A 14,754-nucleotide genomic window follows, 5' to 3' on the forward strand; every position below is an offset into this window, starting at 1 on the left:
CTTTCCTGTAGTGAGGGGCCCAAAACTGAACATAGTACTTGAGGTGCAGCCTCACCAGAGCTGATTTCAGGAAGCTGTATGAGGAAGAGTGTGGCCAGCAGTACTAGGGAAGTGACTGTCCCCACGTACTCAGCTCTGTTGAGGCCGTACCTTGATTACTGTGTTCAGCTTTGGGCCCCTCAGTACAAGAAGTACATCAAGGCCCTGGAGCATGTCCAGAGAAAGGCTACGAAGCTGGTGAAGGATCTAGAACACACGTCCTATGAGGAGCAGCTGAGGGAGCTAGGGTTGGGTGGTGCTGGAACAGGCTGCCCAGGGCAGTGGCTGAAGTCACCATCCCTGGAGGTCTTCAAGAAACGTGGAGATGTAGAACTTACTTGTATGGCTTAGTGGTGGGCTTGTCAGTGCTAGGTGAAAGGTTGAACTAGAAGACTGTAGGGGTCTTTTCCAACCTGCATGTTTCTATGATTCTAAGAACTGATTTTAAGATGCTAGGAAAAGACAACACAGAAAAGAAATGTGGGGACAAGATTACAGGGAACATGCTCGAGTCTTTTTCCCAAAAGGAAAACTGAAAGGTAACAGGTATTCATCCAGAGTACAGTTGACTTAAAGAGTGCTTTACATTAAGTAATCCAGACAGCAAGGCACAGGACACAATTGTGGGAGAAACATGGACTGTCTCAGAGTTGTGCAATTACAGATTGGGTTTAGCTCCTGCTTTAAGATGAAGTCTCTAAGCTATGAAGTGATACATAGGTATGGAGCAAATGTACTTACATTTTAGAAATTTAGGCCTATGATACTCCCTTTAGAAGCAGATTCTTACAGAAGGCCTGTTTCCAAACGCTCAGGTTGATGCAAATGCCCTGAAAAGCTGCGTCTTCAAAACCACATATACTCTGCCAGAAATCATTCCTTTTATGATCCCATTTCCAAATGTCTTGCTCCTTCAAGTCTCCCTCCTTCAATCTTACCTTTCCAAATACAGTTTCCTTCTTTTCCCCAATAGTGCAGATTGAAACTGTCTCTTGGTCAGATTCACAGGAAGTAACATATTGAGCTCAGACATTGTTTAAACAAGTAGAAATTACAAGAATAAACATGTTATTCTTCTCCCTTCTAGCCCCTGGACTCAGCCAACTTTATGCAAAGCTTTAGGCTGACAGTGGTTCTTTGTCTTGTTCTGTTAGTTGTCTTTTTCTCATTTCCTTCATTGTTGGTTCTAATCTGACAACACTTCTACAGGTAGTTACTTGACCTCTTATTGCATGATTAAAAGAAACTTTATCCCTCTTGAGTAAGGCTGAGAGGTTCAACAAAAACAAAAGGCATCAGGATGAATGGGAAGGGAGATAACCAAAGTAACAAAAAAAAATCATATACTTCTGCCTATTTTGAGGTTTAGTGGTTTGTTTCCTGGGTTTCTGTTTAGTCTATCATCTTGTACCAATCCATAGGGTTAAGACAGAATAGAGGAAGAGCAAAGTCACTTGAAGCAGTGGGAAAAATGATGTTTAACTAGAAGTTAACGGATAGTTAGTGACGGCCCAGGGTAAACCATGATTCTGCATTAGGTAATAGGAATACCTTCTCTACAGTTGTTAGGTTTGGTCTCTTTAGCACAGCACACTTATTCAAAAAGACATGTGCACTAAATGAAGTTTTTCAGAATCCACATCAGACATTCCTAAGTCCAAGAACAGCACATGCCTTTGCAGTGACATATAAATTCCACTCTTAAGTCTCTGCCCTACAAAAGCTCCAATGATAAAAGCAGTAACTTAAGGCAGGTATATTCTGCGCACTAGACTGTTTCCCTTTGCATACAAATTAGGCAGCTTCAGTTTAATTATATACAGCTCTTGAGAGAAAAACTAGGCTCTCACATGATACCGAACAGAACTGGGGATCCTGCTACCAAAGGAATTATCTAGCAGAAGTTTCTCTTTTCTCTATTAGAGAAAAGAGAAAAGCTGCTTCATCTTCAAGTGAAGTAATGGTTGAGATGGACAGAAGCCAACAGTGCTAAGTAATTTGAGTAAGAAATTCAGCAGTGCAAGAAGGAAAAATGGGGATTAGTGATCTCCTTTCTATTATCTGTACAAATGCACAGTTCCAAGTCATGCATATATGAAACAATCATAAATTGCTGAACAGATTCCACCAATAAAGCGAACAGCATGCTATGCGTATCTGCCATTTGTAGAAAGGATGAATGATACAGTCTTGGGTCCATGTACAACCTGAAGAACATCCTCTCCCATCTGCCAGCCCCTTAGCACAGATTTTCTACTGCTGTAAAACCAAGAGATGTTTTGTCACTGCAGTACCAGTTTCTTGTGACTCCCAGGACATGCAGGAACGCAATCACAGGATGTGATTTGGAAACAGTCACGATGCCAAAGGAGGTCAGTTATACAGCAATTAGCAACATAACAAGAAATCAAGAAATAGCCTCTTCTATACCGCAGTTTCAGGATCCACTGCAACTAATTTTGTGCATGTATAGAGCTATCACTGGAGCTTAAAAGGACAAAGCACATTCTGAACCAATCACCATGCTGTTAAATTCAGGATTTTGCAGTATCAGAGATCCTCCTGCCTCGTATAGGCATATCCAGACAATTAATATGTAAGCATATGAGTAAGTCCAAGGATAAACAAAGTTAAGAAAATATAACCCCATTTAAAAAAAAATTACACAGCTCCTGAAGGGCTTTCATCAAACTCCAGCTGGGAAATGTCATTTATTTGGTAACTGTGCACCCACATGAGGCTTTCTGTCAGAGGCACCCTCATCCCCAGTTAGCCTACCGAAAGTCTGCCAGAAGCTTTCCAGGTCACAAGAAAAGCAAGCTTGATTCAGGTAAAGGATCAATCTGACCTTTTGTACTTCATTTTCTGTTTTTTTCTTTTCTTTTTTTTTCTTCCTGTTTTCACTCATGACAGGATGGCAGCAAGTTTGCTACAGCTTTGCATCAGCTAGTAAGGATGCTGGCTGTGTAAGCAAGATTCTTTAACAAATCTTAAACAGGTATCTCCGTTTAAAAGAATGCAGAAGGCATTAAAAAGAACTCCCTGTCAGCTGTTCCAAGAGCTGAAGCCTAGCCACTTTCACCTAAAAGCCCGCAGTATGTCTCACTTCATTCTTAGGTTCCCAGTCCCCCACAAGTAAGAAATTACTGCCGGTTTCCCTAGCACAGTCAAAATGAGCAAAACACACTGCAAAAAAAGAAAAGCAAGAGTATAACCTACAACTAACAGCTCTCAGAGGCTTCCCCAAATGCAGACATTGGTAGCTTCTCGAACCTGAAAACCAAACCACTTCCTTGGGGAATGAACACAAGAACTTTTCCTCTGATTTGCACCAATATAAGAAGGATGCAATACCATTTAGCATCAGCAGAATTAACTCTGAATTTGTATCACAGGACAAGAAAGCAAGATCAGACCCCACACACAGATCAAGGAATAAGGCCTTGGACAATTTATTAAAAAAAAAAACAGATCTTTTTTCTTCATTCTTTTCCAAATCATGCACAATTTAATTTGTGAGGTTTACAATTAGTCAGTTTGCACAGACTTTGCACCTGCAACACCACCACTGCCAAAGACTAAGTTGGCATGCTGCATCTATACTTGGTGATATACCTTTAAGCAAAGTATATGCAGAAAGCCTTTTAAGAAGAACTACAGTGATGAAAAAAATAATCAAGAGACAGGGGAGGGAAATAGGTTTTTAGTTAGAGCAGGCTATTAGAAAGAACAAAGATTCCCGAGAGACTTGCAAGTTAAAATGGAAACGGAGGGCAAAAGCCTGTCATATTTGGGTAAAATGCCAAACAATCAAGATGCAACATCTCAAAGCCAAAAGATGTCCACCAGCCAGGCACTGCACACAGTAAGAACGTTACTCACTCGTGTACTGCAGAGGAATAGCAAAAAGAAAGACAATTCAATAGAGAACACAGCAGAGTTCTTTTCTTCGGATGGCAACTGAGAAAGAAAGACAAGGTTGTAAAAAATGCTGCCAAGTCAACTGTGCTGTGAGTGGGAGGGCAACTTACCAAGGAAGGTATAGATTAGTAACTCAGGAAGATTTGTGCCTATTGATTAATCGAGTATTAAAGATTAAAGGAAGCCTTGCACATTATTCAGCCACAGAGAACTTTGACTAATCAAGGGAAAGCACTGAACTTCCATTTTCCTAATAGATTTTCTGCCAAATGGAATTGTTTCTTATATAGCACAAATAGAAAGAGAAGATAACATAAGTAACATGCTTTGAAAATACATATATATACGTTTATGGACACACATGATTTTGTAAAAATCATAGAGAATAGTCAGACATTTCAGTGTTTCCTTAAGAGATCAAAAGTGAACAATTTTATTGTTTTAAATTAATAATATTCAAGTTCTATAGTATTTGTCAAATGTCCCCTCCTGCCCCAATTAAATTAAAACCCAGACAGAAACAACACTAGAGACAATTTACACTCATTTAGTTGGGGTTCCAGTGGTCCACTGGCTTTATTACTCCAAATCATCAAAACACCATAGTATACTGTCAGTTAATAATACAGCAATTAATTCACCAGGAAACTAGCTGAGTAGTACTCACTTTGCAACTTCCAAATACAAGATGTAAACTCAAATTGTTAGTACTCAACAACACACTCATGCGTGCCTGCAGCAACCTGAAGCCCAGTCAATGTGTCATTTTGGAACAAACCTTCTCATTAGAATTCAAGATTATTTTTTTTTTTTTAAAGCCACTGCAAACAGCCTGACATAGATTGGTAGAATTACCTTCTCAGAATTTGTGGGCTTGGGGTAGAGGGGGTTATTTTGCTGGTTAAAAACATCAGATATTTTCTGCCAAACAAGAGCCCTACTGCACTGGCAACATTGGTCCCGTTAAAGCAGCTGAACTTGTGTGTTTTGACAAAGATGTCAGTGATATGAGTCCTAACTCATGCTCCCAAATGCTAGAAACTGAGAGCTTTAGCAATCTCTCTCAACATTTCATGATTCTTTACACATTTCTAGTTCTTCAGCCATTGCAGTAGCCTGAAACTCACCTCCAGCTTGCAACCTAGATGAAAAAAAAAAGCTTAAGAGAACCTGTTCCTGAAGGTCTTACATTAGAAGACAATGAGGAAAATAAATATTCCTGTTTTGCTTAAAACACCTATTTTTGAAGCCAACTGTATGTTTAGCAGGAATGGACAACAGGCCCATACGTTTCTGATAGGTAGGGCTAGGAAACAGGCCAAGGGTGTGGACATAAACGTTTTGTTTTGAAGCTGCACTGCAAGTTATGTACTTCTGCAGCTCTGAAAAGTATCCTTTTCTAAAATGCACACAAGTCCATGGGCATCTGAAAAAAAGAAAAAGGCAAAAATAATCCTCAAAGTGCTTTTTAAAAGCCTCAAAGATCCAACGTGATGATGATTCTTTAATAAGCAACACTGTTTGTCTTTTCATCAAAAGCACGAATATCCAGTCGTGCCCAGATGGCACAGGCACGCTTTCTTGGCCTGTTTCCTTCCTCAGCTATATTTGCATGTTTATTTAACTGTGCTGGACAGGGAATTTCTCTTATCTCACTTTCTGTTATGGCCAAAAAAGCACTGTGGAGGCTGCTTCGTGTTGCTTTTCTTCAAACAAATAACTAACTCCACTTGTCTCTCAGCTGTAGTTAAGACATTGAATTGTTGCAGGAAGTGAATGGTTGTGTAAACATGCAAAGAATGACCTATTTTAAAGAGAAAGGGGTGTTTTGGTAGGCAACACCACAGAAAGACCACCAGCAGCACCCTGCTCGCACAGTCTCAGCCTGCACATGAAGCAGCATGGCACAGCCAGCAGCACAGGCGGGTTTGTTCTCTGGCCAGCAGCAGAGAGGAGCTGAGCTCTCTTTCTCTCTCTCCTCTCACACCGAGGTGCTCCTGCTCGACAGCTGCTCCTTGCTTGCGCTGCCAAGGACCCACACCCACCACCACATCTCTCTCTGCTCCTGCAGAGAAGAGAGAATAAGCCAGGACTGATAGTACAGAGTACCTGGAGAAGAACATTGCTCTGGGACTGCAAAGGCAACCCCCCCCCCCCAACAAAACCTCAAAACAATTGGAAAGAAATATTTTTGGCAATATCTCAGAGGGCATTTCACTGGCTCCACCTTCACTTACACAAAAAACTTTATCTGAGGAGATGTTTCTAGATAAAGAACATCAGGAAAGGCTCTAGATGTATCCTAAGAGATAACTTAAAGGTGCAGATAATGATGTCAAGACAGCAAGTGTATCAGCATGTTCAGTTTCAGCAGTTAATAATGAATATACGCTAAAACAAGCATTCGCATGCTCTGGGTCAAACCTCATTAATTATTTCTGGAGCCCATCCATACCATCAGAAATAAAGTCAAAAGAAACAAAACAACTACACATAAAAAATAGACACAAGACTATTCACAGAGTGGAGTCCCAACTACTCAGAGAACAATCTGTTGTTAAGCTTCACAACTCTCTTTAATTTCAGGTCTCCAGAATACCTGGTGCATAATTTACCCTCCCATGCTTGCACAAGCTAAATGCGTATTGATAAGTATTAAGTAGCCACACAAAGCAGAAAAATTACCATTCTGATCAAATACTCCGTTATGATTAATCAGCAGTGAAGCCTGCAATAAGCTTATTAAGGACTTGGCTCACTTTCCTACATGCAAAGGGAAAAATGTTTTCAGCATGAATATTTAAGTCTTCCTTGTTTTAACAGATGTTTTGCTGTGCTCTTACGAGTTACAATTCCATTAAGAATTGTAGCCATTACACAACAGAGAAGGAGAAATATATTGAAAAACATTCTACTTCCACTTTATTATTGCCCAGAGCTGGTATTTCTGCCCTCTGTAGGGTGCTGCATTTCCTCCTCTCTAGGAACACTTTTACTGAAGAAGCCCATTAGCTGTAACAAATTAAAACCAACCTCCTCTAGGATTCTGTGCATCTCCTACACCACAATCCACAGAAACAGCACTGCCTGCTAGAACCTGCTGTCAAAGGTTTGTCTTTCCTGTGTGTTTAACTGACTGCACAGAACCAAAAATGTGATCTTGCTGAACCAACGACATCTGAGCAGTCATACTTAAAGCTGTGTCTGTTGCCTATGGCTCAATACTGACATTCTTCTCCATTTGAACATATTTAGGCTGTCTGGGGATGGATCCTATGGCTATTCACGTGTTAAGCGCTGTTTACTTATTTCTCAGGAATCTGTTACAGAAAGGCTTGTCTTTCCATCTGTGCATACTGAGGAAAGGTAGGAAAGCACAAGGAGGTAGGTCTCCAGCCAGCATTCAAGCAATGCCACCTGCATCCTCAGGTGCCAGCAAAGGGAGCAAGTTTGTGGCAAAAAAGAAGCTGAGCTCTCAGTCAGACATCAGCTGTGACAGGCTTAAAGCACACAGAGCTGATCTAAGCTGGCTCTGTATGGCAAATAGGAAAAATATCAAATAAAAGCCTCACTTATGCCTGTATTAAAAGCCTTACTGAACAACACTGCTCTTGTAACCAGGAGGTACAAGCTCATGCTTTTACTTCCAAAAGGGCTATCCACAGTCAAAAAAAAACACAGATGTAAAATGTTGTCAGAGCAATGGGATTTGCAATCAATGTTTTTCAGAATATTTTTATTTCTGAGAGAAAGAAAATACTTAGCAAGCGTTTAAACATAATTCTGCTGCTTTTGTGCTAAAAAAAAAAAAAAAAGGCAGCTTAGTAACATGCAATAGGAGATGCTGGCATACTAAGAGCCATAAGTCAGTCCCAACCCTACTGACTCAAGGGGCACAACTAAAAGAATGCCTTTCACATCCATGTCCTCTCTGCTCACCGTAGGGATGTTCTGCACAAGGCACACAGTACAGGTAATGCAGGCAAACAAGCACAAAGGTCACACAGTTCTGCCTGACAGATTGAAAACCTGAGTCCAAATTGAGGATTTTTTTATTTTTTATTGTTTAATCTTTTCTGTTTGATCTACAAGCTCAGACAAACCCTCTCAGTTTTCAGGACTAAGGATAAGCCTGAAGCTCTCACCCTTGAAAACAATCAAAACTTTCATGAGCTTCTGGCCTCATCAAACTTGATGTTTAAGAAATTAAAAATCAGATGTTTTCACAGCAATTTGCAGGGAGCCAACAAAAACAGATCTCTCACACACCTTTGCCCCTACGGAAGCAGATCAACATAACTCAATAGCACTGACACAGGCAGGCAAAGAGATTTGCCAAAGGTTTAGCACAGGCTTGCAAAGATATGCGACCAGTCTGGGACAAATCTGTGGGACAAGCAACCTGGCACTACAAAAACTGCCGACAACTACTTCTTCCATTATTCACACTCAAGGGTGGTGCCAAAAGACAATTCCTTTGTGGTGGTTTCTGTACCACAAATAATCTCAGAGCTCCTGCAGCTAAGGCTGTGACTGCTGCTTTGTATGATTGCACTGTATCAAAATGCAGTAGGCAATAAAGGAAAACAACCAGCTTGGTGCTTATCCGTTTACGTAGAGCACATCAGCAGAGAACTAAGTAGTAGCCTGGGCTGTCAGTCTTCAAGTGAGGAAAACCAGCACTTCACTAGCATTCAGGGAAAGATTAAAAAAAAAAGTGTACAATCTGCACAAAATCTTCTATAGGTTCTTTTCAAACTAGTGCCAGGCAGGTCAGCTCCCAACAAGCGCTCACATAGGAGAGAGAGGCTGTCATTAAGTTCTGTTTCACTTATTCAAATGCTGAACTTTGAGAAAACTCTTTTTCAGCTGTAATGCATTTCTCATACTATTTGAGCATTAATCAGAATGAAACAAGCCCACCTAAACTACAGAAAAAATAGACTTTTCCCCTGAATCACTTAACTTTTCATGGAGAGATGTTATCTTTACAAATACATCCCTTTGAAGCTTGGGTCCTCTACAGTCCAACTACCAGTGATTCGGAGCTTGAGTTGAGGACAAGGGTGAGGGCTGTAACAAGAACTTGTCCTCGGGATGGCTGACAAGAAGGGACCTGTTGCACACATTCACGTGAGGATTTAGAGAAACTTCAAGATAAGAATATTGCCATATTCCATATCTTACTGATCTGCAAATAAGCTCCTAAGCACTTACATAATCTTGTGCTAAAAAGTGTTGGCTGCTGCAGTCAGAAATAACCATACAGGAAAGACTTTCAAGTAGAACTGCAAAGTAAATGGAAATAGCTACCAACTGCACTAGAGAATTTTGCCAAATCAGAAAAGGTTACATGTTAACTTGTGCTTCAAATGAAGCACGCTTTTGCAATAGGCTTTGAAAGCCAAAGAAACACTGACTCTTACAGAACAGAAATATTAACAATAATGAAAACTGCAATTTCAAAGTTAGACTAATCTGAAAATGGTTTAGATGAGTACTAGTAAAGTACTTAATGATTATTTTTGGTTTTGAATATTGAACCTTTAAAGACAGCAACATAGTTGGTATTAGAAGCCATCTGATAGCCCTTGGGGCTGCCATGAAAACCAAAGGCACTTGTGCTTTGCACTGCTCACCACCATGCAGATGCGTAGCACGTTCTGACACTGAACATCATCACTACCACTGAGTTCAGCAGAACTTGTCAGTGCCCAGCACTACTGACAAAAGCCCAGGGTTTCAGGTGTGCCTAGAAACAGAACTGTAAGATTAAGAATACAGAACTAGCAACAACAATCTCCCCCCATCTCCACAAATTCAGTTTAATTACCTGGTGTGTCAGATAATGGGAGAGGAATGAAAGGATCAGGCACAGTCAGAAGAGGAGGGCTAGTGTCCAAATTCAGAATGTCTTTCGTTTTTTCGGCTGGTAGCCATGAAGAGAAAAGGCAAAGTGAAACAGGAAAGAGAGAAAAGCAGAAAGGATCAATCTTAACTCTGAGACACAGCTCAATATTACAGAGTCCAAGCTATGGCATGACAACACACTCAAAACAAGTTTATATTGCTAGGGAAAAGGAAAAAACAACAAAAAAATATTAACATAAATATTAACATATAGATCTCCAACACAGTTTAACCAACAGATCTCAAAATATTCCTGGAAAGGAAAGTACCATTATCTTGATTTATAGGAGAACAAAAAATGAAATACCTTGACAAAAGACCAGCCCCCTTGTTAGGCCTCTTTTGTCTGAAATGATACAGCATCTAGCATCAGAGAGGCTTAGACAGGCTTGTATTTAAGAGGAAAGAAAATGAGAAGGGGTAGAAGTGTCCATCCTAGTGCGAGCACTGGATTTCCAAAGCACCCTTCTATATCAGACTACAGGACAGGAGGGTCAAGGGGCAAATTTTAAAGATAACTACTAAAAGAATTGAATGTACTACAAGATCCAGAAAGCCCAGAATGTGTGGGTGCTTCTCAAACTTTGCAGAAAGCATGTTACAGCTGAATCCAGGGCTGCTGTTACTCAGCATCACTCTAAGAAGGTTGACAGAACATCATGAACTGTTCACAGGACAATGAACTGGAAAAAACTCAGAGCAACTGCCTAGAGTGCTCTTGCATTGTGGACTTCAACTACTAAACTCTCAGGTAAGAGCCAATACTACCAAACTCAGTTATAAGCTTCTCTAAATCTCTCATCATGTACAGAAGCAAACGTAAATGGATTTGTGTCTTCTTGTCCCTTGAAGAATACCACGATTCTTCAGTCACTTCCCAAGGATTCTTTTGCCAGCAGTTGGTCTGCTTTGGTGAGGAAGTATCAAACGGTTGCATTTTTCACTGATGAAAATGGCTGCATGAGACAGGAGAGCACTTAGGGCTGCTCTAAGCAGCTTGCTACTACTGTGCTTGCCTTCACCATTTACCATGTTAATTATGAGACAAACTGCTCTTCTCTAAGGATTTTTCCTGCTCACTCCAGCTTCTGTTATTCTCTTCATTCTGTGGCAGAGATACTATTATTCTTGCTCCATACAGCCTAACATTGGTAGGCAAGGAAGATACTCCACAATGTCTGAGCAACATCTGAGTCCAAGCCCCTTATTGCACACTGCACATTTTACTCCCAGTAGTGAGCCATGTGGTGCTTCAACGTACGTAGCTTTCTTGTGAACTTCAAAGGTTCACTAAGTTTCTTACCTCATCAAAAGCTCCACTTCTGCCTATAGATGATGCATCCTTACTCCACTACTCAACTGTGACAAGTCTATGTGCCCTTGTTTGCTGAGGAGACAACCCTATCCTGAAGTTCTCAGTGCCAAGACCCTTTGTATTTGTATTTTTGATACACTTTGTATCAGTTTTACCTCCTTTCAAAGAAGACATGACACAGAATTGCCACTTTTCAGCAGTGCTGTCCAAGGCATTGCCCTACAGAACATACTCCAACTCACCTGTTCCAGCAGTGAAGGTAGAAGGGCCACCAAATGCATCTGGCTGAGTTGCAGAAGAAGCCGGCTGGAAACCCAGAATCAAGTTCTCTGTGGAACTTCCCATCTTTTCTGGAGCTTTTCCTGAAATGCCAGATGCAGTTTTAGGGGAAAAACTTCCATTCCAAATGTTGTTTACTTACCTATACTTTTAAGAAGCTATTTCAGTTTCTGACTTTAGACCTTTCCTGCAAATCATTACTTGCAGATCAAGCAGAATTTATACTGCAGCTTCTACAACTGATCAAGGCCACAGTAAGAGCAGTTAGTACCTCTCCCTTTGAGGACCACAGAGGACAGGGGCTGAGACAGAACATTGGAAGGATTTAGCTTGTACAGGTACAGCAGACAGTGACAACATGGGAGCACCCCAGCAGCATCTGACAAAGCATCATTCCATGCCACTTTCCATTTCGAGAGCAGGCTGGCATTAAACTACCTCCATGAACTTACCATCACCCAACTTTGCAAAGTCCTTATTCAGCAGCTCCTCAGCTGTGAGTTTGGAGAAGTTATCATCATCAAATGGATTCCATGTGGAGACATCAGGTGGGTTATAGACATTCTGCTGTGAGGTCCTTGGGGAACCCGAGGGCGTAGTGGAAGCAGATCTGGATGTGATCATCCCAACCAAACAGTCATTAATAATCCATCTGAAACTCTCTGGCCAGCGCTATGAGCCTAGTCCAAGCTACTGCATTATAATTACTTGCTACTTAAAGCACTCAGTGTAAGGTATTGTACTTGCATACCCAGAACACTAGGACCAGCAAGCCTTATCTACTTGTAATCTGTTTCAGCATGCTGATGTCAAAGATTAAAACAAGCATCATAAGCATTCCATGCAACACAATTTTCTGCAATGTCCATGTGGAGGCTTCCTGCCTGTAGATACTATAAGAACAAGTATCAAATGCTCCTGCAGAAGGTCTGGTGCTATGCAGCATGCATGAAGCATGCACCAGGGTTACTGGTGGAACAGCTGAAGTATGAACTTTTGTAATCCACTTGAAGGCCCCATTTGCTTATGCCTTTTGTGAGAGCAGAAACACTCAAGAGGACTTCTGCCCTTGAGGAAGATTTTCTGTGACTTTCTGCCAAGCCCTACACTGTGGTCTTGGGAATGCGAAGACTTGTACTGCAGAGTTTGCTGTCTACCTTCACCTCAGAGCTGAGCCCAGGAAGTCCCCAAAGAGCCTCATGTACCCCCCACCTTTGTTACCAACTGAGCAGCCACCTACTTGGACTTGTTGAGACTGGCTTCAGCAGCAGCTGCCTGCAGGAGCTGGGTAGACTTGCTGGCTGGGACCCCAAAAACAGCACTGTGGGTCACATCACTCAGAATCCTCCTGTGTCCTGCACGCTGTGTCTTGGGGGAGGACGGAGGGGTGAGAGAACCCAGCTTCTGCCCCTGAACTGCTGTAGGTGGTGTGGTTTGAGGTTTTTGTTGTTGCCTTATTTGCGCCTGCATCTAGGACAGAAAGCAAAATGGTTATGATCTTTGTGAACAACTGCCACGATGGAAAAAAGGCTATCTTCTGGAGAATCTGACCTCAAAGTCATAAATCAGGAATAGTCTGGAGGGAAATTAAGCAAACAACGACAACAAAAAACAATACCACACCAAAACAACAATTAAGAAGCAACTAGGGAGGTGGAGTGCTGGCAATAGCTAGTCTATAGAGTTTCAGCATTATCACAGTTGCACAAGAGGAAAACTCTCTCCCCTAAGGTCAACTGCCCTCAGAAACTTGATCAAGGGTAACGAGGCCAAAGTCCAGTGTAGACCATAGAAATCAGATCATAGTGTGCAGAAATTTTGCTATACAGACACATAGAATGGAACAAGGTGAAGGGTAGATAGTGTGTGGTTGGGTTCAGTTCCTAAAGGAGTAGATGATTTCTGAAAAAAAAAAAAAAAAAAAAAAAAAAAAAAAAAAAAAATCATGCAAGAAGCTTAGTTTTCTACCCAAGCAGGAAAAAGCAAGGACACAAGGACCCTGGGAGCAACATTTGCCATTTTCATGTGCAGAAAAAAAAACAAGCATGTTTGGCTTAGGTGTAAACCATGAGTCCAACTACAAACCCTCTGAAAACTTCAAGAAGTTTCTCAAACCAATTTTACCTTTTCATTACTTCAGTCTTGTTTGTGTTAAAATCATAAACCCATAAATTCTTTCGATACTCTTTTCTAGTTATAAACAACATCACTTCAGATGCAACTTAAAAAAATAAAATTAGTATCAGTGAGATAGCATGATCCAGCCATCGGGGGGATTTAAAGAGGGGAAACCTGGATGCAAAGAGCAGAAAGCTGTGCACGTCACCTCTACTGCCTGGATACTAGAGCTCCCTATTCCCCATTCAGTAGCATCACAGCACATTTTCAACCAAGGAAGATGGATGCAAAACTTGGAAATACCTAAGAGGGCAATGAGAAAAGAGTTACATTTCCAATGTGATGCTTAACTACAGTGGGGCAAGGCAAACAAGAGGTTAGCTGCCTTGCTTTTTATCTGGCATTTTCAGGCAGACTAATTCAGTGTGGCTGAGAAGCAAGCTGACCTGACTGCTTCCGATGCACCCACCTTATATCTTGATATATAGGTCACTGCGGAACAGTACATTTGGTGCTGAGAAATAAAAGGGCAGTGCCAAAATCTCCACAGAAATGAATGCAGAGCTTATTAAGCTGAAGTCCTGCAGCATGAAAAGGTTTTGACAGGTAACTTGGTATCTTCTGCTCAGAGAACCTGCTCTTTTAGAGACTATATCCTACTATTTTTTTTAAAATGACCCAACCACCACTCTTCTTAGTGCTACAGGAGTAGAAGTCTCCAGATGCACCATTTATGATGAGTCTTCTGGGAGTGAAGGGGATGAGGCTAATTTCAGTCCAACTGATTTAATAAAAAAAAAAAGGAATATTTTTGTGCTAGTAAATCAGAGCAAAATTCTTTAGAGATGCACTTGAGTACTACATGTCAGGCATTTCTCCCTTAAAAGGAACAGGGCGATAATGGGCTTCATCCAAAATCTGTCCAGAGTTACTGACAACTCACTCAGATTTTAACAGACTGACTTGCCCCAGGTCATTCAGCACATCAGTAAGAAGACCAGAAACACAACAACTCCTATCTCATCAGCTGCTAACAAGCAGCTCAGTGCTGAACGTTAATATAAAAGTGCATGTGTGAATATGACAAAGCCTTAAGACAACACAGAAAAAGCAAGACGAGGAAGGTTTCCCCAGCTTTGCTCAGGTCACTTGCTTAGAGTTTTATTAGTCAA

At 41.2% G+C, this 14,754-nt stretch overlaps 1 protein-coding gene across 29 annotated transcripts in view; it reads right to left on the reverse strand.

Annotated features, from left to right (window-relative positions):
* Positions 1-14,754, reverse strand: part of AAK1 (AP2 associated kinase 1) — an 89,485-nt gene that overhangs the window by 26,057 nt on the left and 48,674 nt on the right. For 16 of the 29 annotated variants that reach the window (XM_068662155.1, XM_068662157.1, XM_068662158.1 and 13 more), the window contains exons 14-17: positions 12,705-12,934; positions 11,917-12,074; positions 11,428-11,547; positions 9,794-9,889 (exon numbers count right to left, since the gene is read on the reverse strand). In XM_068662155.1, the coding sequence (XP_068518256.1) occupies positions 9,794-9,889; positions 11,428-11,547; positions 11,917-12,074; positions 12,705-12,934 (604 nt within the window). Of the gene's footprint in view, positions 1-3,921; positions 5,102-5,140; positions 6,026-9,793; positions 10,217-11,427; positions 11,548-11,916; positions 12,075-12,704; positions 12,935-14,754 lie in introns of those variants that run through there. The other 13 variants (XM_068662156.1, XM_068662167.1, XM_068662161.1 and 10 more) reach the window with 6 other exon arrangements.

This window comes from Anas acuta, chromosome 27 (genome assembly GCF_963932015.1).
Source record: "Anas acuta chromosome 27, bAnaAcu1.1, whole genome shotgun sequence".
NCBI classification, from domain to species: Eukaryota; Metazoa; Chordata; class Aves; order Anseriformes; family Anatidae; genus Anas; species Anas acuta.